This window comes from Microcaecilia unicolor, chromosome 2, assembly GCF_901765095.1.
Source record: "Microcaecilia unicolor chromosome 2, aMicUni1.1, whole genome shotgun sequence".
Lineage (NCBI taxonomy): Eukaryota > Metazoa > Chordata > Amphibia > Gymnophiona > Siphonopidae > Microcaecilia > Microcaecilia unicolor.
In genome coordinates this window covers 589,079,840-589,103,863 of record NC_044032.1, presented here as the reverse complement: position 1 = coordinate 589,103,863, position 24,024 = coordinate 589,079,840, and the positions used below count along the sequence as shown (strand labels likewise).

General features: G+C 42.4%; 1 protein-coding gene across 1 annotated transcript in view; it reads left to right on the top strand.

The window, feature by feature from the left end:
* Window positions 1–24,024, top strand: part of GALNTL6 (polypeptide N-acetylgalactosaminyltransferase like 6) — a 1,035,585-nt gene that overhangs the window by 870,236 nt on the left and 141,325 nt on the right. The window contains exon 7 of the mRNA XM_030192221.1: window positions 2,453–2,570. Coding sequence (XP_030048081.1) covers window positions 2,453–2,570 — 118 coding nt within the window. The remainder of the gene's footprint in view (window positions 1–2,452; window positions 2,571–24,024) is intronic.

Here is a 24,024-nt window from a genome sequence, read left to right as displayed (position 1 = left end):
AGGAGAATCAAGAAAATCAACTGAACATTATTTAACAAATTAGAACCAAGTAACGGTTGACATAATAGTCCTCAGCATACAGTTATGATGGCATATCAGGCTTGATCTTACAGTGTCACAAGAGCAGATAACTTTTCCTTCTTGGGCTATGCACATGTGCAAAACCCTTACACCCGACCTGTAGCCAGATAACACCCCACAGTCAGTTTCTCTGATGTAACATCATTACCATCAGAAATTTGGATCCAGCATTGTCATCCAAGTGTTTCAGGGTTTTACCCTGAAAGAAATCACCAGCCACGAGCAGACAGCATCCTACCATTGAACCCAGTTTGCAGTGAGACTACCTAGTCTCAGCCCACAGTTCGGCTCCTGTGTTGGCTAAGGAGATTAACAGCAATGACCCTACTACTACTACTACTTATCATTTCTATAGTGCTACTAGATGTACGCAGCGCTATGCACAGACCCTGATCCTGCTGTACTGTCAAGGTCAGCTTAACAGGTAGCCCCCTTCTCTCTTTACACCGGGTCACTTGGCGGGGGTATAGAAGTTCTCAAACACAGGCTACCAAGGACAAATTCTACAATATTGTCCTCCCTTATATAATAATTACCAGCTCCACCCCACACTGAGATTCCACAAATCAGGGCACTCTCAAGTGCTAGATGGACTCATGACTTTTCCCTGCTGGGCTCCTCCCACCCAGGATTCCATTCATAGGTCCCAATATAGTAAGGGGTCACACAGTACTCAGGAGATGCTGCTCTGTTGGACCTAGGAGGGAGGGACATGCAGAGAGGGAGAGGTTCTGGACCCAGCATGGGAGGTGGGATAGAAGGTATAGAGAGACTGGAGGAGAGGGGGAAAGACACTGGACCCAAGAGGGAGGAATAGTGGGCTGGCAGGGAAGGAAGAGAGAAGGAGAGAGAGATACTGGTCCCAGGGTAGGGGATATGGGATGAGGGATATGAGAGATGAGGGACAGAGAAGAGATTTTGGGCATGGAGGGAGGATAGGAATAAGGACGCAAAAGAGCAATGCTGGACATAGAGGGACACAGAGACAATGTTGGGGTGGTACATGTCACTCTTCTGGATGGGCCACACTTGGCATCTCTGCACTCTGGTCCAGTATATTTCTTCCCTCCACTACCCCTAAGTCCAGGAGTTTCCTTACCCCTCCTCCTATGCCTTCCAACTGCACTGTGCAGCCACAGAGCTCTCTGAGAAATTTGAGGTTTATAAAGAACATGTTGACTTTGCAGCTCCCAATCTCATGATCAGCAAAATTAATACACTGTCTAAGAGTGGGCGGGGAAGTGGAGAAGATATGTGTGTGAGAGAGAAGAGCAGACGGGCCATGGGGAGGTGAGATGTAAGAAAGAGAGGGGCAGAAGGGCTGCAGGCAAGTGGGAGAGATGAGAGAGGAGAAGGCAGACTGGCTGCAGGTCTCTATAAAGGTGTAGGTTCATCTACTGACACTTTTTTTAATCCACTTTAATTCAGTTGTCTAAGAAATCTATATATATATATTTACTGAAGTTTGCATCGTTTAATTTTCTTTGTCACTTTATTCTTTGGCATTCGATACCTTTTATTAAATTTATATATTAAGATATGTAATCTACCATTATTTTGCTGACCTTTCTTTCTGCATGTTATCAGACAATTAAGGACGCAGGCCTCGCCCTGGATCTGCCCTGCCCTGCCCCAGCCCCACCCACTTTAGCCTCCCCAAATGGCTGAGCCACCAACTGCCTATGATTTGAAGCATGCACCTACCTAGTCCCCGTGCTCATGACCACAGATAGGCTCTGCACTTTTCCTTGCTCCTTCTGGAGAGGTGAAATGTGGGGTGGGGTTGGGAGGCAATGAATAAAGATCTCATGGGGAAATCCCTATAGAGGTGGGTCCACAAATTACATGTGCCTAGGGCCCAATATAGTGTTAATCCAGCCTTGCTTTTACCATTAAAATGCTGACTCTTTACTGCTGGATCAGCCACTGGAAAACATAATCTATTCAAGCAGGAAAAAGCCAGTAATAAACTTCTGAAAGGTGATGCCTCCATGGCATTCTGCTTCCCATATATTGAACATGCTCCACACCTCAGCTATTCCTGCTATGCAGGCTTCAATAACCTATTAGACAGAGGTGACCTTGTTCTAGGTTTCAGTAAAATGACTAAGTTGAACCCAGGTCAGGGGCTTGTATAATGTGTGCTATACAGAAGAATACCAGACATAACCCTGTTCAGACCAAAATTATGTAAGGAAAAGAAGAAAGTCAAATAACTGATAAAAAATATAATTTTTATAAGTTCTAGTGTGATTGAGACACATGCATGCATGAATACTTTTCATGCTTTTGGAAGAAAAGAAAAAAAAAATCAATCTTTTTAGGTTTTCACTGTGACTATCATGATGACCTTATTATGATTGATCCACAGGTCCCCTGTTATGGCTGGAGGCCTTTTTGCTGTTGATCGGAAATGGTTCTGGGAGCTTGGGGGCTATGATACTGGCCTGGAAATCTGGGGAGGAGAACAGTATGAAATCTCATTCAAGGTAAGCAATAAAGAATTCTACCTACAAAACAAATTACATCCAGTACTGGGCACAGCTCTACAGGGCTTTAAACACTCTGTGCCCCTCGTTCAGATATTCATTGGAATAGAAGATTATAAATAACAAATCCAATCCCATAAGCTTTCTTTGGAATTTAAAGTAAAATCTTTAAATTCAAAACTTCATCAGTATGAGAAATTACTAACAGCACTGAAGGAAACCTTGTACTAAATGGTGAAGTGACAAGTACTTATAAGGTATGAGACCTGGAAAGACTCAACATGCCAAAATGCAGCTGTTTTGTGCTATACCCAATGCAAAGTGCACTTTTGCAGTCACTTCACATTATTTATTTATTTTATAAATTTATAATCTGCTGCTTGCCCTGAAACTTGGCTTTACCTTGAGGACTCTGCTTCAGTCGTGGCCCTATGCCATGGAGGTTATCTTTTCTCCCATACTCCTTGCCCGGTTGTCCGTGGAGGTGGCTGTCGGGCTACTACTTTCACCCTCTTGTAGATTTCAACCTCTTCTGCCACCTCAGTCTCATTGTTTTTCTTCCTTCGAAGTCCAGTCCATCCGTCTATTCGCTCCTCTGCCTCTCCGAGTAGCAGTCATTTATCGATCCCCTGATAAGTCCCTTTCTTCCTTTCTCACTGACTTTGATGCCTGGCTTTCCTTCTTTCTTGAACCTCCATCTCCTTCCCTCATTCTTAGGGATTTTAACATTCATGCTAATGATCCCTCTGACTCTTATGTTTCTCAGTTTCTTGCTTTAACATCCTCTTTCAATCTTCAACTGTGCTCCACTGCCCCCACTCACCAGAATGGCCACTGTCTTGATCTTATCCTCTTCTCTAACTGCTCACTCTCCAGTTTCTTTGCCTCAACTCTTCCCTTCTCTGACCATCATCTGATAACTTTCACACTTAAACACCCTCCTCCCCAGTCCTGTCTAATCTTAACCAATACATTTAGGAATCTTCAGGCTATTGACCCTTCTACTCTGTCCTCCAGTGTTTCAAATCTCTTCTCTACCACTATGTTATCCAAGTCTGTCAATGAGGCTGTCTCTTCCTATAATACTATTCTCTCCTCTGCTCTGGATACTCTCACTCCTCCCATTTCCCGTTCTGTAAAACGTACCAAACCATAGCCTTGGATGACCTCTAGAATCCGCTACCTACATTCCTGTGCCCGCTCTGCCGAACGCCTTTGGCTGAAATCCCGTGCCCATGCTGACTTCATACATTTCAAATTCTTGCTGACCTTCTTCCAGTCTGCTCTTTTACTTGCCAAACAGGACTATTACATCCAGTTGACAAGTTCTCTTGGCTCAAACCCTCGACGTCTCTTTGCCACACTGAACTCTCTCCTCAAAGTGCCTTCACCTCCAACCCCCCCCCCCCCCTCTTCACTTTTCCCCCAGACTCTGGCTGAGTTCTTTCATGATAAGGTTCACAAGATTAAACTTGAATTCTCAACCAGGTCACCTCCACATCTCCTTCCCTTAGTCCATTCTCTCAAGCCTCCAACCCCTGCCTCCTTTTCTTCCTTTTCTGAAATCACTGAAGAGGAAACTACACATCTTCTTTCCTCCTCGAAACTAACTACCTGTTCCTCTGATCCTATTCCCACCCATCTACTTAACACTATCTCTCCTACTGTCATCCCTTATATCTGTCATATCCTCAATCTTTCACTTTCCACTGTGACTGTTCCTGATGCCCTTCAAACATTGCCGTAGTCACACCACTCCTTAAAAAACCTTCATTGGGACCCTACCTGCCTTCCAAACTATCGCCCCATCTCCCTCCTCCCTTTCCTATCCAAGATACTTGAACGTGCTGTTCACCGCCGTTGCCTTGACTTTCTTTTATCTCAAGCTATTCTTGATCCACTTCAATCTGGCTTTCTCAACCTTCATTCAACTGAAACAGCACTTGCTAAAGTCTCCATGATTGTTCCTGGCCAGATCCAAAGGTCTCTATTCTATCCTCATCCTTCTCAATCTATCTGCTGCTTTTGACACTGTTGATCACAGCTTACTCCTTGATACGCTGTCCTCACTTGGCTTTCAGGGCTCTGTTCTTTCCTGGTTTTCTTCTATACTCTCCAGCGTACATTTAGTGTATACACTAGTGGATTCTCCTCTACTTCTATCCCACTGTCAGTTGGTGTACCTCAGGGATCTGTCCTGGGACCTCTTCTTTTCTCCATCTATACTTCATCATCCCATGGTTTCAGTATCATCTTTACGCTGAGGACGCCCAGATCTACCTCCTCCACACCAGAACTCTCAGCCAAAAATCCAGGCCAAAGTATCAGCCTGCCTGTCTGACATTGCTACCTGGATTTCTCAGTGCCATCTGAAACTAAAACATGACCAAAAACCGAGCTTCTTATCTTTCTCCCTAAACCAACCTCTCCTCCTCCCCCATTTCTCTATTTCTGTTGATAAACACTCTCATCCTTCCTTTCTCATCAGCTCATAACCTTGGGGTCATTTTCTGCTTCTCTGTACATATTCAGCAGACTGCTAAAACCTGTCATTTCTTTCTCTATAATATCACCAAATTTGCCCTTTCCTTTCTGAGCACACTACCAGAACCCTCATCCACACTCTTATCACCTCCGCTTAGGACTATTGCAAACTTGCTTCTCACAGGTCTCCCACTTAGCTATCTCTCTCCTCTTCAATCTGTTCAAATTCTGCTACACGACCTAATATTCCGCCAGTATCATTATGCTCATATTAGCCCTCTCCTCAAGTCACTTCACTGGCTTCCTATCCGTTTCCGCAAACAGTTCAAACTCCTCTTATTAACCTATAAGTGCATTCACTCTGCAGCTCCTCAGTACCTCTCCACTCTCATCTCTCCCTACATTCCTCCCCGGGAACTCTGTTCACTGGGTAAATCTCTCTTATCTGCACCCATCTCCTCCACCGGTAAATCCAGACTCCGTTCCTTTTATCTTGCTGCACCATATGCTTGAAATAGACTATCTGAGCCCGGGTACATCAAGCTCCCATCTCTGGCCGTCTTCAAATCTAAGTTAAAGCCCACCTTTTTGATGCTGCTTTTAACTTCCTAACCCTTATTCACTTGTTCAGAAACCCTTATTTTATCATCCTCACTTTAATATCCTTTATCTCTGTTTGTCCTGTTTGTCTGTCCCTAATTAGATTGTAAGCTCTGTCGAGCAGGACTGTCTCTTCGTGTTCAAGTGTACAGCGCTGCGTACATCTAGTAGCGCTGTAGAAATGATAAGTAGTAGTATTTTTTTTTTTATTACCTTCTAATCTGCTAAATCAACCATGCAAAACAGGGGGAGCAGGTTTGAGGAGCCTTCATTCTGTGATCTTAACAGTGATCTTTTTTTTTTTTCACTTTGTTCTGTATTTAATTTGAGTAATTAGGTTAGAGACATGTCATTGAATTCAAACTCTGCTGTAATAGATTCTCTTTGTACCACACTGGCTCTTGGCCTGCCTGCTTCAAAAAGTTTGCTTTGTTTCACAAAAGGAAAAAGTTGAATGACAATGAAAATGTGCTACCAGATAAAAGAAGGAGCAGGTGGTTTGGGATACAGCTGTTTGCATTCTTAATGCTTTAGGTATATTATAGACAAACCTAAACTGCCACTTATACCTGTCACATCTATGCCAGATCACCTACGATTTTATTAGCCCATTTCCTATTTCCCTGTTATCTGTCATTGTGAAGGATATAATTGGAATTCAGTTCTCTCCTCTTTGTCTGGAAACCATGGCAAACTGTAGGGGAGTTCAGATATGAAATTGCCCCCCCTCGCGTTTTTGTTCTAGTGACAGATTCTTTGGAGAAGGATATGTCACACTGAGTCCCATATCAGACATATCCCCTCGTCCATTTTATTATTATGTGTTGTCCTTAGAGTCTCTGTCCGTCCTTATTAGCAGGTGAAAAAATAAGTTACTTCATTTCTAGTGAAAAGCCTGGGAAAGTGGATGGGAATAAGAACTTGGAATAAACGATTTTACCAGCATTTGCTCTTTACTTGTTCTGGTGTATAAATAAATATATTACATATATATATATATATATAGATTATATATATATACACACACACACATACACATACACAACACAAACACACTCGATGTGACAGCTATTAATTGAAGTTAATTATGATGATCACTGTTTAAAAATAAAGGGACATTATTGGGGTTATTTTAGAAAACAACTCAATGGGAACTAACAGCATGTATACATGTAGATGGCTACACATGCAAGTAGCAATTTTTCCTTCAATTATAGTTGCACAGAAAAGAAAAAGCACTACTAACAGAGTCATCAATTTTCCAATAAACAAGCCCACATTCTGGGAAGGAGAGCACACATATCTATAAAATAGGGAGAAAAAAGACAAAACGCAATTTCAGAATTCTTTTATTTACCTGTGGAAATCCACACCATACAGAGATTTCAAGGGATGTGGTTGGCTGGGCCAAAAATATTTATTTATTGGGATTTATTAACTGCCTGTATGAACAGATTCACCTAAGGCAGTGTACCACATAACAATAATAGAACAGCCAAATATAAGCCTAAATACAACCAATGAGGTAAACATGGAAACATACAAACAGGTACAGTGTCAGAAATATCCACATTAAAACACAGTAGAACATTCATATAACACAGATATTATACCTACGATGTCAGCACAATACAAATGAAACACCTTAGTAGGCAATGTATTAAAAGTTTCATATAACATAGATATAATAAACACAATGCTAGCATAATACAAATTATACACTTTAATAAGCACACATTAGAGCATTCAAATAGCACAGATATGATGCTCCATGTCAGTACGATACAATTAAATATCTTAATAGACAACTGAGGGGACAAGTACAGTTGAGACATGTATACAGACAAGATAAGTAGAACAAAGTTGTTGGAATAAATAGATGTGTGGCTAAATTTAAGGCAAATTATATGTACAGTTGCATAAGGTATGCGGAGCTGGTCTTAGATGCGAGTTGTGTGGCAAGCTAGTCCAGATGCTTAGAGAGTAGATAGTCAATTGCCACATCTATTAAACATTTGTAAGAAGAGCTAGACTTTCACCTACTTCCTGAAGTAGAAATAGACTTGAATTAGGCATAGCACCTCTGGGAGTCAGTTCCAGAGTGTGGAGGCTACTTCTGAGAAAGCTCACCCTGTAGAGTACTGGTTCTTAGTTCAGTTTTTGCCAAAAGGGTATGATATGGTCATGCCACTTGCAGCCTTTATCAGTCATGCTTCAGCATTCTGAATTAGTTACAGCTGATAGAAAGTCTTTTTGGTTTGACCATCTCAAAGGGCATCCACACCCTTGTCACCTCTCGTTTAGACTACTGCAATCTGCTTCTTCCTCGCCTCCCACTTAGTCACCTCTCCCCTCTCCAGTCGGTTCAAAACTCTGCTGCCCATCTCATCTTCCGCCAGGGTCGCTTTACTCATACTACCCCTCTCCTCAAGACCCTTCACTGGCTCCCTATCCGTTTTCACATCCTGTTCAAACTTCTTCTACTAACCTATAAATGTACTCATTCTGCTGCTCCCCAGTATCTCTCCACACTCGTCCTTCCCTACACCCCTTCCCGTGCACTCCGCTCCATGGATAATCCTTCTTATCTGTTCCCTTCTCCACTACTGCCAACTACAGACTTCGCGCCTTCTGTCTCGCTGCACCCTACGCCTGGAATAAACTTCCTGAGCCCCTACGTCTTGCTCATCCTTGGCCACCTTTAAATCTAGACTGAAAGCCCACCTCTTAACATTGCTTTTGACTCGTAACCACTTGTAACCACTCGCCTCCACCTACCCTCCTCTCTTCGTTCCCGTTCACATTAATTGATTTGATTTGCTTACTTTATTTATTTTTTGTCTATTAGATTGTAAGCTCTTTGAGCAGGGACTGTCTTTCTTCTATGTTTGTGCAGCGCTGCGTATGCCTTGTAGCGCTATAGAAATGCTAAATAGTAGTAGTAGTAGTAGTAGTAGTAGTCTAGCTGTGATATGTATTTCTCATTCTAGAACAGGAGTAAACCTGCTAGCCAAACATTTTCAGAGTTGGCTTTTACACCTGCCCTGAGGCATATACAAGTGCAAACCTGAAGGGGCAAGTGAAAGGTCGATGGTGCCCTCCACCTCACTGAATCCTCCTGCCCCCAAGCAGGTAACTACCCTTTCAAACCCCTCTGAAGTTTCCATACCCTCCTTAAGCATGTAACCACACCTCTGAATCACCAAATCCCCCACAAAGTAAGTGAACACTTCTAACCCTCCAAACCCCTTCCCAGAAGGAGGAAAATACCCCTCCAATCTGTCTACAACCCCCCAAAGCAGGCAATTATCCCTCTGATCCCCTCTAACAGTCAGGATTCCCACTCCTACCCCCAATCACACTCCTTGCATGTATGGGGGGGTTCTTAGTAGTCTAGTGGGGAACTGGAGTGATCCCTAGTCACTTCTGCTCCAGCCTGCAAAATGACACCATTGACCCCTAGCAGTAATAACATGAGACTAGGGGTCAGAGGCACCATTTTGAACTCAAGCAGAGGATAGGGCAGAAGCATTGTGTGATTGATCCTGCTCTCTGCTGGACCATAAAGGATATCCCTGGTAGGTGCCATGGAGTGGGATCACAGGGTGGGGGCCTTGACTAGTTGCAGAAGTCTCTACTTGGTTGGGGGGGGGGGTTAGAAAGGTAGTTAGCTGCTTTGGAGGAATGTGAGGGAGTGCATGGGTGTCAGGAGCATCAATTTTAAAAAGCTACTCCAATGCACATTGGAGCTGGACACACTTTTTTCCTATGTCCAGGTTTTTGAAATAGTGGCTTCCTTTGGATACGCTGGCAAATACCTGTGTAATATATTTACAGAAGGCGCCACATTTGACAGAGCATTTGTGAACATGCATAGAGAATAGTGCATGTCCCAACATAGATGTCTCAATTCTCCTTTCCATGACATATCTAAAATGGGCTTTCACTTAACCCAAAGCACAAACAAAAATGTGCTCTGATCACACTTAGGAGTATATGTATTAAAATGTGTTACATTTTTTGTGAGACTTCATTTAGATTATTGTGTGCCATTCTGGAAACTGCAGCTTCAGAAGGATATAAAAAATGGAAAAGGTCCAGAGGGCAGCTACTAAAATAGTCAGCAGTCTTCATTTAATGCATATGGTGACACAAGTTGGGGATGGGACTTGATATATTGCCTATCTGTGGTTACAATCAAAGTGGTTTACATATTCAGGTACTTATTTTGTACCTGGGTCAATGGAGGGTTAAGTGAAAAATAGGCAGAATGAATATGCAGTAAAAATAATATGTTTGCTTATATAGTATGTTATGAATGGTTGTCCAATGTCTACTGGTATTAGTATCTTTTAGAATGGTTGTTTTAGTTTTTGCTGTGCTTTTCTATCAAATCAATGAATTTCTTATATGTTTTTAAAAATGTTATTTTATTTTAAGATGTAAACCGTTCTGTTTTATGAATGCAATTAGAAACGGTATAATAAATAAACAATACTAATACTACTACTAATCATTTCTATAGCACTACTAGATATACACAGCGCTGTACACATTATATGCAGGTACCTTCTCTGTCTCTAGAGGGCTCACAATCTAAATTTTGTGCTCCCATCTCCCTTGTGCCCTGTGTGGCCACAGTGTTCTCTCAGCCCTTGGAATGGCCCTACCTCCAGCAACTCACTGACATTGCCCCCCCCCCCCCCTTTGTGCTGTTGCCCTTCCTAAAGAACTGTAAAGGGCTCCAAGCACCAATGTCCTCATGTAGCTAATGGGCCCACTCAAATACACGTGACCAAATGCACCCTGTAAGAATATCAGTGACTTTGACTCACATGGAGTCTTACAAGCATCATCAATAGTGTAAGGTACATTTATCATCATGTCTATAGACAAGGTTGCATCAACTAGGTTGCTACTCTAAATACATAAAAGAAATATCACAGCTGAAACTCTTTCAAATCCTAGTATGGACTGCCATGAAATTCTACACCTATATTGAATTAGAAAAATAGCCATTAATCAGGAAAAATACACACCATTTTGGGTGAATCTCTTTAAAAAGGTGGTTAATAAATCCCAATAAATAAATAAAATGTGACAACGCCAATAGTGCAAAATGTATACCCCTAAGAAGCAGGAAGCATCTGCACTAGATGATCCAGATGAGAAGTTTGGGGTCCCCATCTGAGTTCCTGCATTATCAGCCCCTCATCGTGTTGAAGCTTACAAAAGGACCATCCAAGGATATCAGAACCAGAAACTACAAAATACATAACTACAATCTGTAAATTGAAATTTTATTTTAACTACATAACTATTTTTAAGATTCTGATTCCATTAAACTAAAGTCCACTATCAACCCCCTCTGCATTAAGTCTCCAAAGAAATTCACACAGAAGTGCAAAGTGCAATAATTTGTTTCTCTATTACTGGAAGCCTTTGATCTTCAAAGCCTGGTCTGAATTTACAACTTTAAAAAGTCTTTTCTCTCGGATCTGTTGACTTAAATCCTTTAATCCTGCAGTGCCAAGTGATAAGATTGCTGATTCAAAGAATCCTTTAGGACTGTAGTGCTGTAGTGCCAACCAGTGAAATCTTCCCGAAGGAGCTTCTGACAAAAAGAATGCACCTTGGCTCAGAAGACTGAGAGACCTCAGGGATCCCAGTGGGGTGTGGCAGAGGAAACTATAATCCCCATCAACCAGAGAGAAGACAAAAGTGCAAGAGGTCAAACACATACATAACAGTACATAAAAGATCACCTCATTGCCATACCAAAATAAACCCTAGACCATCCTTTGGAACTATAGGACTGGTGAATGCCAGATCAGCTGCTAAGAAATCCTCAGTGATCCATGATGTCATCCATGAACAGCATCTTGATATCATAGGAATAAGTGAAACCTAGCTAGATGAAAGCAGGGGGTTACCACTGGGTGAACTATGCTCAATAGGTTTCAACATTCAACATCAACCAAGACCAGGAAGACAAGGTGGAGGGATAGCAGTCCTGATTCAGGATATAAACTGCACAGAATTGCCTTCCCCCGGCTATATGAATCAGAATCTTTTTTAATCCAGCTAGAAAAGGAGAAAGAGTCATGGGATAGGAGGCATTGTTCTGTTGTGGGTTAGAAATTGGTTATTGGTCAGAAAACAGATGGTAGGGTTAAATGGCCATTTTTCTCAATGGAGGAGGGTGAATAGTGGAGTGCTGTAGGGATCTGTACTGGAAATGGTGCTATTTAACATATTTATAAATGATCTGAAAATCAGAACAACAAGTAAGGTGATTACATTTGCAAGTTAACACAAAACTAAAAATCTGGAAGCAGTGTAAAGAAAAGCTACGAAAATGGTATGAGATTTGCATTGCAAACCGTACGAGGAGAGACTTGCCAACCTGAACATGTATACCTTGGAGGAAAGGAGAAACAGGGGTGACATGATACCGACGTTCAAATATTTGAAAGGTATTAATTCGCAAATTAACCTTTTCCGGAGATGGAAAGGTGGTAGAACTAGAGGACATGAATTGAGGTTGAAGGGGGGCAGACTCAGGAGTAATGTCAGGAAGTATTTTTTCATGGAGAGGGTGGTAGATACGTGGAATGCCCTCCAGCGGGAGGTGGTGGAGATGAAAACGGTGGAATTCAAACATGCATGGGATAAACACAAAGGAATCCTGTTTAGAAGGAATGGATCTATGGAATCTTAGCGGAGATTGGGTGGTGACGCCGGTATTTGGATAATAAAACTGGTGCAGGGTGAACTTCTACAGTTTGTGCCCTGATCATGACTGAATAGATATGGAGGGGCTGGAGTGTAAATTTTAAGGGGCTTCAACGTTAGCTTCAGAACTTTTAGTACAGGAACATTGCTGGGCAGACTTTTATGGTCTGTGCCCTGAGAAAGGCAGGGACAAATCAAACTCGGGTATATGTATAAAGTATATACCATGTAAAATGAGTTTATCTTGTTGGGAAGACTGGATGGATCGTTCAGGTCTTTATCTGCCGTCATTTACTATGTTACTATCCTGCTTATTTTCAAAGGAGAAGGTCGCCCATCTTCCGACAGAAATCGGGAGATGGGCGTCCTTCTCCTAAGGTCGCCCAAATCGGCATAATCGAAAACCGATTTTGAGTGTCCTCAACTGCTTTCCATCGCAGGGATGACCAAAGTTCAAGGGGGCGTGTTGGCAGGGTACTGAATGTGGGACAGGGGCATGGTTAACAGATGGGCATCCTCGGCCAATAATGGAAAAAGAAGAGTGTCCCTCGTGAGCATTTGGCTGACTTTACGTGGTCCATTTTTCCCACCCCGAAAAAAACTTCAAAAACTTTTGTCTTTTTTTTTTAGAATATGTCCTTTGCTTTGCCTCAATCCAAAGTGTGAATGTTTCTGTGAGAAGGACATCCATGCCTTTGCTATGCCTCTGACACCCTCTTTACTTATTTATTTGGATTTTGGATCACAAGTAGCAGCAGTGGGTTGCAAGATCAGTGCTCTAACCACTAGGCCACTCCTCTACTCCACTCCACTCCCTTGAAATTTGGCCATCCCTGTGGGGGGGGGGGGGCAGTATGCAGGTCCCTGGGGGGGAGGCATGTATGTGTCAGCGGAGGCATAACAAAGGCATGGACGTCCTTCTTTCAAACATGTTGGACGTCCTCAACTGCCCCCCCCAGGAATGGCCAAATTTCAAGGGAGTGGAATAGAGTGGCAGAGTGCCCTAGTGGTTAGAGCACTGGTCTTGCAATCTAGAAGAGGCTGGTTCAAATCCCACTGCTGCTACTTGTGATCCAAAATCCAAACAAATAAATAAAGAGAGTGTCAGAGGCATAGCAAAGGCATGGATGTCCTTCTCACAGAAACATCCACATTCTGAACTGCCATTGCCGTCGCTTCCCCTCCTTAGGAAGGAAATCATGTGCAAATGAGCTAACAGCAAGCGGCTCATTTTCATGCAATTTCCTTCAAGCATGCCCTTCCTTTCCGGATCGGGAAGGGCTTTTTCCATTCAGTTAGTGAGACCAGTGCACTATAAATGCTGGCTCCTCCCACGACCAAATGGCTTGGATTTGGTCATTTCTGAGGTGGGCGTCCTTGCTTTTCATTATCGCCGAAAACCGGGGACGACCATCTCTAAGTCAGCACTCAAGAAAAAGACGTAGGTATCATGCTGAAATCCTCTGCTCAGTGTGCGTCTGAGGCCAAAAAAGCAAACAGAGTGTTAGGAATTATTAGGAGAGGGATAAAAAATAAGACCAAAAATATTATAACGCCCTCTCTATCGCTCCATAGTGCAACCACACCTTGTCTATTGTGTTCATTTCTGGTTGCCGTATCTCAAAAAGATATACGCACCTTAGTAAAAGTCCCTCTGAGTGACAAAATATTTAGCCTTTCCTCATATGGGAGGGGTTCCATCCCCTTTATCGTTGTGGTCTCTCTTCTTTGAACCTTTTCTAAGAATATAAGAACATAAGCGTTGCCGTACTGGGACAGACCAAAGGTGGTGAGAAGTTGCTTTTGTGGCGTCTCTTCACGTCCGGTCCAAAAAAGAACCTTTATGGTGCCTCTTGCCTTGGGTTTGTTTTTGTTTTTTTTTTTGCTTTTGTTTTCAATGTGCCCGTGCTCAGGTCTCTTCCACCCCCCCCCCCCCCCCACCCCCGTATTTCTTAGTTTCAAGTTTTAAGTTTCCTTTATTTTCCACATCTTTAGGCCACATTTAGGCCTTGAATTCAGCCAGGTTTATCCCCTTGTTTTTTCTGGTGCCTTGCCCCTTTTTTTCAGGCGTAATCACTTTGTTTAACTGCAGAGGTGTTTTTTTCATCCATGTCCACTCAAGTTCCCAGTGGCTTCAAGTGCTGTACCCAATACAGTCAGACAATATCTGGAAGGGACACTCATTCTTGGTGTCTTCAGTATTTAGGGCCCAACCATAGCCCTGCTGTGTCCTCTGTCTTCGGATGAAGAAGCAGACCCAGTTTGCCAGAGATGCTCAACATGAAAGGATTTTTGGAGCCTTGACATTGGCATCAGCATCAAGGTCAGCGGCAGTGGCATTGACGTTGAGGTGTGCACCAGCATTAGGAGCATCGCAGGAGCATCGGTCCACATGGCTGCTACTGGGCCTCTTGACATTGGGAGCAGTAGTGCATCGAGTGGGTTTCCACCTCTCTCAACGCCAACTGCTGTGCAGGGCCCTTGGGATTGTCCAGCATCAGACCCGGCCCCAAAAGGATTTGCCATCATCCTCGTCAGCACCGAAGAGCCTCAATACTGAGCTTAAGGTGAAGGCCAAGAAGCATCGGCATAGGTCGTCCTTGATGCACGGTGCCGCAGCATAGTCCTACCATTATACTCACACTCACTGCTAGAAGTGTTCACGTTATACATATTTTAAAAAGCCTAAATGTAGCAACAATACTCATACTTAAGAAGTCCTTTTAATGTATCTTCCCTGTTATTTATTGCTAACAAACCTACATTAAGAGCCCCTTTTACCAAGCTGTGGTAAAAGGGCCCCTGCGGGTGGCATTGGCGCATGGATTTGACATGCGCCAAGGCCCCCTATTACCTAGCGGGTATAAGACATTGTTTAAAAAGGAAATGGCCATGTGGTAAGTTAAATATTTCCATGTGACCATTTCCTGGGGGAGCTCTTAATGCCATCTATTTAGGAGGCGTTAAATGCTCTTGCACTAACCCCGGTGCTACAAATATAAAAATAATTTTCAAGCACTGAAAGTGGTGCATAGTGGGGGCAGGAATTACCACCAGGCTCCTGCAATAGCCCGGTGGTAGTGTCTAGAGTTACGCACAGTTTTGCACGTAAATCTAGGCGTATTCTATAACTACATCCGTAGATTAATTGTTTTAACAAGCTGTTAAGTGTTAATAGCTCTAAACAAGAAATATCAAGCACTAATTTGCAAAAATTAGAATTTACGCACGTATATTGCTAAGCGTATTCTATAATGTACTGTGCCTAAATTCTAATGCATGCAGGTAAAAAGGGGCGTGCTTAGGAGACATGGAAATGGGCATTCCAAAATCTATGCATGTTGATATAAAATATAGGCCAGTGAGCGTAAATCTACGCACAGGAATTTACACCAGCTTTCATTGGTGTAAATGGACACGTGTAGATTTAGTTGCATGAACTACACCTAAGTGTATTCTAAATACCATGTGTAGATTTATGCATGGTATTTAGAATATGCTCATGTGTTAATTTTAGGCACCATATATAGAATCGGGCCCTAAGTGTTTTCTTAGTTTTGATAGTGAGTGATGGATTTTTTTCACAAAGAATTGTGTGAGATCAGAAAAAATGACAATGAGGCTGATGGCGCTTTATAGGTTAACCAATTGATTGAGGCATGAGCTTTCAAAAGCAAGAGTTCACTTCTCCAGAAGGACTCATGTCCTTGAAAGCTCATGCCTCATAAGGGGTCCTTTTATGGAGCGGCAGTAATCTCAACATGGACTTGCCACTCACTCTTTCGGGACTACCGCCAGCCCAATGCGGCCACCAGGGGTAGTCCCACCCCTAGCACGCACTATTTCTGGGGGAAAAAAAGGAAACCCCCGGAAATGGCTTGCCCGGCAGTAACCGGCGGTAATCAGGCATCGCTGCGTACTGCCCAGTTACCGCCAGGTTAGCGTGGGAGCCCTTTTTGCCACCTCAGTGGGTAGTGCTAAGGGCTCCCCATCACATGGCCATGCGGTAAGAGTTCTCTTACTGCACAGCCATGTGTACTGGGGGCTTTTTTACCCGCTGTGGTAAAAAGGGCCTTGGTGCATGGGAAAAACAGCCCCCGCCGCCAGTGCAGGGCCCTTTTTCCCACAGCCTGGTAAAATGGCCCCTAAGTTAGCACCAGCTTTTTTGTCATTTTTGCTGCTAAATCTTTACTACTGTTAGCTAAGTAAAATTGTCATGTTTGGACATGTCAGGTCTTATATTCAACACTTCCACTTTATAGATAAAATGGGGGAAAAAACACAGTGGCCTAATACTGAGCATATTGTGAGTTTTCACTGCAGTATTACAACGTGTAAAGTAAAAGTAGAAAATGTTTTTGGACAAAGCACTCCCTGGATTAAGAAAAAAAAAAGTCCTTACAATCTTTAGGGAGTTAAAAGATAATTTGACTCTTCTTATAAATAGGAACATCTGCTAAATGCCCTGCAAGCAAGGTTGAGATTTTTCTCAATTACTTTACCAAAAGCACCTCAGGTGCGGCGTAGCATGCTTGAGATAAGGGTAATGCCTATCAAATGTATTCAAAACCTCAAGCGATACTTCTCTTTAGTTATTATTACTTCAGTGTGCTGCACAGCCTTTTACTATTCATGATGATATTGCCAGGTCTAATTTTAATTTTGGACAGGTAATGATTTCATTGCAATTTCATTACAAAGTTTGATGTTTCATGCTCCATGCTTGGCAATGGGTCAAGAAGGAATGCCCATGGAGCAGTGCACATCACTTTTGATGAATCCCAGTGAGCTTGTCTGCTCTTTTTCACATCTGAAATAATGCTTATGTGGAAGTTACAACATCATTAGGTAGGTAATTAACACATTTTGGGCTGATTCAGAATTTTAAAGTACAAAATTACATGACAATCTTGGAGACCATTTTAAAGAAATATCATAAAGACAGGAGGTGTATAGCTATAGCAGCTGCTGGTGACACCCAATGGTGATCTGGGGATCTTTCATTTCATCTCTCCAAACTGAGCAATTTTAGATGTAATTTCACTAGACTTCAGACATTTTCTTTCAGTTTGAAATAAGAGAGATCTTTTCCTTACCTACCACAAATACCCTACCATTCTGTTTCTACTTGTTCAATTTTTGGCTGTCACCTCAAGTCTAGAGATGTTCAAGATGGAAACTGGATTGAAGGCAGCTGTGTCCCACTAATGTTGTCACAGAGGACACAGCCACCATTGAGGTCAACGCTCTCCTTGACCCCAATAACAATGCCGTAACTCAGGAAAGTACAGTGTAGTGTCCGTACTCTCCTTCCACATGTATTACAACTCCCACTGTGCGGCATTTCTGGCACCCAAAAATATTTTTTAGCGCCGTGGACTTAGCGGTAATTGAGCAGCACTGTCCAGTTAGCTCTGGGTTTGCACAAGAGCCCTTACTTCATACAAATTGTCAACAACAATTTTTCACATAACTTATAGCTGTTATATGTTAATCTGCTGTGTACCTGTTGCTGTCACACGCCTCACACCAGCTGCAACGAATGCAACTTGTTATTCGGGAGGGTGGGTTGGGTCAGTGCTGCCCTTTCTCTGCTTGCTGGGCACAAAAAGACTGTATCTCTGCAACTTTCTTCCCACCCCACCTTTCTCTGTTCCTTCCCTTTCTTTTAACCCTTTCCTTACTTGAGTTACCTGTAGCTTTTCTGTCCCTACCCTCCCCGTAACCCCTCCCCCCTTTTATCCTCTAATCTCCGTTGGCCTTTGACCCATTTGTGGGTGGCCTCTCCTTATGGGGGCAGCCTGGTTCTCAACACGGGCACTCGGCACACACTCAGATTCTCAGATTTAACTACCCCTTGCATTACTTATTAATACACTAGAGTCCGCTTTCAACAGAAATTGGAATTTATTTAGGCCGCAGCCAGACATAGAGGCAGTAAAGGCTTTCCCCAGAAAAGGCCACACGGCAAGGTTTACACTTATTGCACTGCCATTTCCATTTTTTTTTAAGTCCTTTTACCAGTATCGGTAAAAAGAGGCCTCAGTGCTTGGCAAACCTGTGCACCGATGCCGTCACAGGAGTCCATTTACCACCACTTGGTTAAAGGATCCCTAAATGTTGTTAATTACTAACTTTTTTCTTATTGGGTTATTTCTTATTTGATTGGGTAGTTTTCTGTCCTAGATGTGGGCTAGTTGGTTATTTTGGGGCCCTTTTATGAAGCGGACCAATGCGGGCTTACCACTCGCTAGAAGGGAAGTACCACCAGACTATGGCAGCAACCTGGCAGTAGTTCCCTCCTGCAGTATGCACCTTTTCCAGTGCTGCAAAAATATTTCAATTTTTGTAGCACCGGTGTGTACCAAGTGGTAATCGGGCAGTGCTGTGTGCTGCCCGGTTACCACCGGGTTAGCGCAGGAGCCCTTACCACCACCTCAATGGCCATTTCTTTAGGAAAAGGGAAACCTGCCTTTTACCTGCTGCGGTAAAAGGGGGCCTCGGTACACGTCAAAAACACACGCCAGTGCCAGTGCAGGACCCCTTTTACCGTAGCTTAATAAAAGGACCCTTTAGTAAGGAAATATTTCTTTTTCTTTAATATGTATGATACCATTTTCTTGGACATGTTCTGTTAATGAATATGTAACTTATAAAAGCAAATTTAAAAAAAATAAACAATGGCATTTTGAAATTGCCTTTTACACATTTAGCCGATCTACACATGTAAATAATGCCATTTAGTATTTTATTAGTATTTGATAAACTGCTATTCACAGGGACTTCAAGGCAGTATACAGAATCATAATAATAAGCTGTAAACAAATTGAACCAGTAACAAATTAACAAAGGATCTTAAACTAAAGTCAATGGCTGAAACATAATGGGAAAGAATGATGCTTAGAACATCATCCAGAAAACAATAGGTATATATTGGACATATAAAGAAAGATAAATACGGTGTCTCCAAAATAGAGAGAGAAACCCCTTACGAAAATGCTGTTATAAGAAACCACGGGGTATGTTTACTAAGGTGCAGGTTAAATTTATTGCTCATTAAATGCTAACATGCCTATACATTTCTATGGGCGCGTTAGTGTTTAACACGCGTAAATGTAAAAATGCTAACGCGTCCATAGCACACCTTAGTAAACATAGGTGCACATTTCAAAGTGGCCCTAAATTTTATAAATGAGGATTCTAATTGAAGATCCACTGGTAGCATGTTCCACAAAACAAGGGTGAACAAGGTTTCAATAGTGACCTTGTCAGCGTGTTACATTTGATGCAATACAGTCTGGAGAGCTTATAGCCTGCAAATACCAAAAATAGTTCATTGTGGGTTACAGAACCAAAGATGATTGAACCATTTGACCAAGAGCTCACAAAAAGATAAATAAAACAACAGATACAAGCTAAAAAAAAGAAAATCAATTTCCATCAGGTACTACAAATATGCGAAATAAAAAAAAGTCATAAGCATCTTTCTAAAATCTAGGCAATTTCTATTTTTTCCCTGATTTCTAATGGCAAAGAATTCCATAGATATGTGACTAGGTAAGAGAATAAAGAAGACAGAAATTTTATAGACTTGGGGCCAAATTCTATAAATGGCGCCTTAAAAATTGGCACCAAAAAACCATGTGCTTAGCGCAATTCTATAAACTATGCCTAAAATTAAGCGTACTTTATAGGATATGCTTAGCGGCCATTCTTGTGACTAAACTTTAAGCACACTTATTTAGGCCACCTAAAACCAGGCCTAAATACCTAGGCACAGATCAGGTATATTGTATAAGAGCGCATATATGACCCTTTTACTAATGCACGTAGGCGCCTACGCACGTCCAACATGCGTCAAATTCGAACTACCGCCCAGCTACCACATGACCCGGGCAGTAATTCCATTTTTGATGTGCATCCAAAACACAGGGTAGAAAATATTTTCTATCATATGGCACTTACCCAGCGGTAATCGGCAGTTTATGAGCGCTGACACTTACCACCCAGTTAGCATGTGAAACCTTACCGCTAAGTCAGTGGGTGGCGGTAAGGTTTCAGGCCGAAAATGGGCATGCACTGGCTTTAATTTTGCCGCACGTCCATTTTTTCCAGGCAAGCTGAAAAATGGACCTGCACGCATCCAAATCACGTGCCTACTCCAGCGCAGGCCACTTTTCGGCACGCCTTAGTAAAGGGCCTCATAGTTTTTTGAAATACCCATGACCCACTCATTCCACACCCATGACCACTCCCCCTTTTGGGCTGCTGCACCCATTAGAATTTATGCACACCACGTTATAGAATACACCTAGAAAGTTGTGCGCATAAATTCTTAATAAAGCCAATTAGTGCCGCTAATTGGTTGTTAAATACCAATTATTGGCACTGATTGGCTTGTTAATCAAGTTGTGCTTGCAAATTAGCCCGCACAACTTAAGGCGCCATATATAGAATTTGGGGGTTAACCTTTTTCATAGTAGGATAACCCAGCAAAACTTGCTTGTGCAGCTGTTCAGATTTATAGCCTAAAAAGTAATTGAACCAAGTCAATCTTGTAAGAAAGGGCCTCTCCAGAAAGAATTTTAAAAAACTATTACCCCTAACTTCAAATTGGACCTTGACTTCTATTGGGATCCAATATAACTCCAAAATAAAGGGATTCACTGATTCAAATCAACCTAATGAATAAATCAGTCAGATTGTAGTATTTTGTACTACCTGTATATGCTTTATAGAAGCTTTTGTATACCCTGAGAAAACAGTGTTACAATAATCCATTCATAAGCCTAAATGCTGGTTTATCAATATACTTTTTGATAATATGGAGTTTTTTTAAGTAAATGGGCCAGTAAGGGGCCTTTTTCAAAGCAGCAGTAGAGCTACCACGTGGGTAGTACGCATAGAGGGGTCCTTTTACAAAGACACAGTAGCACGATTAGTTTACGCTAATGATTAGCACGCACTAAATGCTAGAGATAGCCATATAAATATATGTTCATCTCTAACATTTAGTATGTGCTTAATTTTAGCATAAATAAAAACGCTTGTGTGCCTTTGTAAAAGGACCCCAGAATCAGTACTATTGCGAGACATCCTGAGATCAGTGTGCACCATTTCCCACTCTAGAAAATACATTTTCTAGAGCAGAAAATGGTGCACACTGATCTAGAGTGGGGGGCGGGGAGTAGGCATTCCCAGCACATTGGTGCGTGCTGCCCAACTATGGCACAAGTAGCGCATGAGCCCTTACTGCCTACTGAATTGGAGGCAGTAAGGGCTCAGGCGATAATGGCCACATGCTAATTTGCAAATTAGCATGTGTCCATTAATGGCAGAAATAAAAACTCAGCCATTTTAGAGCAATGCTAAAACATGGCCAAAATGCGCACGAAACCCACATGCTAAAACTACCACTGACTACTTTTTAGCACAGCTTAGTAAAAGGACCCCCTAAATTAATATGATTTTTCATAGTAAGAGTGCTGACTCCTTCTACTCCAAGAATTCTTGAAGAGATCTCAAAGAAAAATTGATCCGTGCTAACAATGAATCACTGAAATCTCAATCGATGGTCTTCGGGACCTAACCAAAAAAACTTGGTTTTATTCCTATTTAATTTAATCCTTTGAGATGAAATCCAATTTTCAATTAAATTGAGACAATTTAATATATCGTTAAGTAGCAGAGATGGGCAATAAAACTGATGTGTCATCAGCAAAAATAACAAATTGGAAGTTAGCTTGTTCCAGAAGAACTCCCAGTGTCAACAAAAATGCTTTAGATCTTCTAGTTCTTTTATATGTATGCCATATACATACACTTTCTGTGCACTGAATTAATCTCAAGACATGAGAGAGTGCTTTACTTGCACACATCTAGCATCAGTGAATGATTTTCAATACAATAGCTGCTTTTGACATATTCTTACAGGAATGCATTATACAAGACTTGTTTTGGCATCTCAACCACTTGACCTCTTGGCTTTCTAAGTGTTATAGTTGCCTCTAACTGATGGCTGGGATGTAACTGAGTTTTTTTTAGATAAACATTGAAGCTAATTGTACATTCTGCTTCAGTAGTTTAGCATTGATTTTTACCATGGATTGATTTAGGCTGCATACATGGTCATTATAGCTAAGAAGACTGCAATATGCACAAGGCTGTAGTTAATCTCAACCTGAGGGTTTTTCACTTCCATATCTAAATATCCCAGAAATAAGGTGGGATAGGGAGTCTTTCTTAAAAACACTAGAGTTTATGGGGTATTTTGATTTCCTAAGATATACAAATTCTTCCAAGTTTGTAGTCAAGAAATGTTTTGACTTCCAGAAATGAAAATGCAAATAAATCCTTTTGTTTTATGTTTCTGAAGTGAATATAAAGATATCTCCCCCTTCTTTATGCTGTCTACAGTACATACTAGCTGGTTAAGTGCTATCAATATATGCTTTGGGGCCAACCAGCAGAAACTAACCACATACAAGATTTCCTACCCGGTTAATTCCTTTTGAATATCTACCCCTAGGATTTTTACATAAACTGTTCCAGGACTCCTGTCACGATCCCAGGCTTTGAACAACCAGGCACGAACTCTGGAACAATGTGAGCCCTTGGCTTACTGTCGTCGAGCAGCAGCAGGAGGCAACCCCCCCTCCCCCCTCCCCCCCCCCCCCCCCCCCCCCCCCCCCCCCCCCCCCCCCCAGGCAAGACTGGGCAGGATTCAGGATGTACTAGGCTTGGCTAGAGTCAGATACTAGAACAAGCTTGGCTTGACTGTGCTGGAACCAAATGCTGGAACGGACTTGGCTTGGCTGGACTGGAACCGGATACTGGAACAAGCTTGGCTTGACTGGACCGGAACCAAATGATGGTATGGACCTGGCTTGGCTGGACTGGAACCGGATTCAGGAACAAGCTTGGCTTGACTGGACTGGAACTGGATTCAGGAACAAGCTTGGCTACAAACAGGGCAGAGACAAGCAAGGACAGAACCAAAGCTGAAGGCTTGCAAGGCAGAGGCAAGCAGGAAGGGGACTGGAGCTAAAGACTACCAGGGTAAAGACAGACAAGCAGGGACACAAAGTTGACCCACACAGGCAAACAACAGAACTATGGCTGAAGCTAAGGTAGAGGGGACTATAACTAGCAAGGCAGACTAGGCAGGACACAAAGCTGAGCCACATAGACAAACAACAGAACTATGGCTGAAGCTAAGGTAGAAGGGACTAGAACGAGCAAGGCAGACTAGGCAGGACACAAAGCAAACCAACAGACAAACAACAGAACTAAGGCTAAAGGCAGAAGTGCACACAGGTACCACAATTAAGAAGACAAGACACAGAAGTGCCCACAGTCACACAGACTAGAACAAGGCAGACGTGCAACTGCATACGGACTAACCTGGGGACCTTTGGCATTGCAAAGGCCCTGAATGAAAGTGCACCACTTCCTTATTTAAAACAAATCGGAGAAACGTTTTCTTCACCCAACGTATAATTAAACTCTGGAATTCGTTGCCGGAGAAAGTGGTGAAGGCGGTTAGCTTAGCAGAGTTTAAAAAGGAGTTGGACGTTTTCCTAAAGGACAAGTCCATAATCCGCTACTAAATGGACTGGGGAAAAATCCACAATTC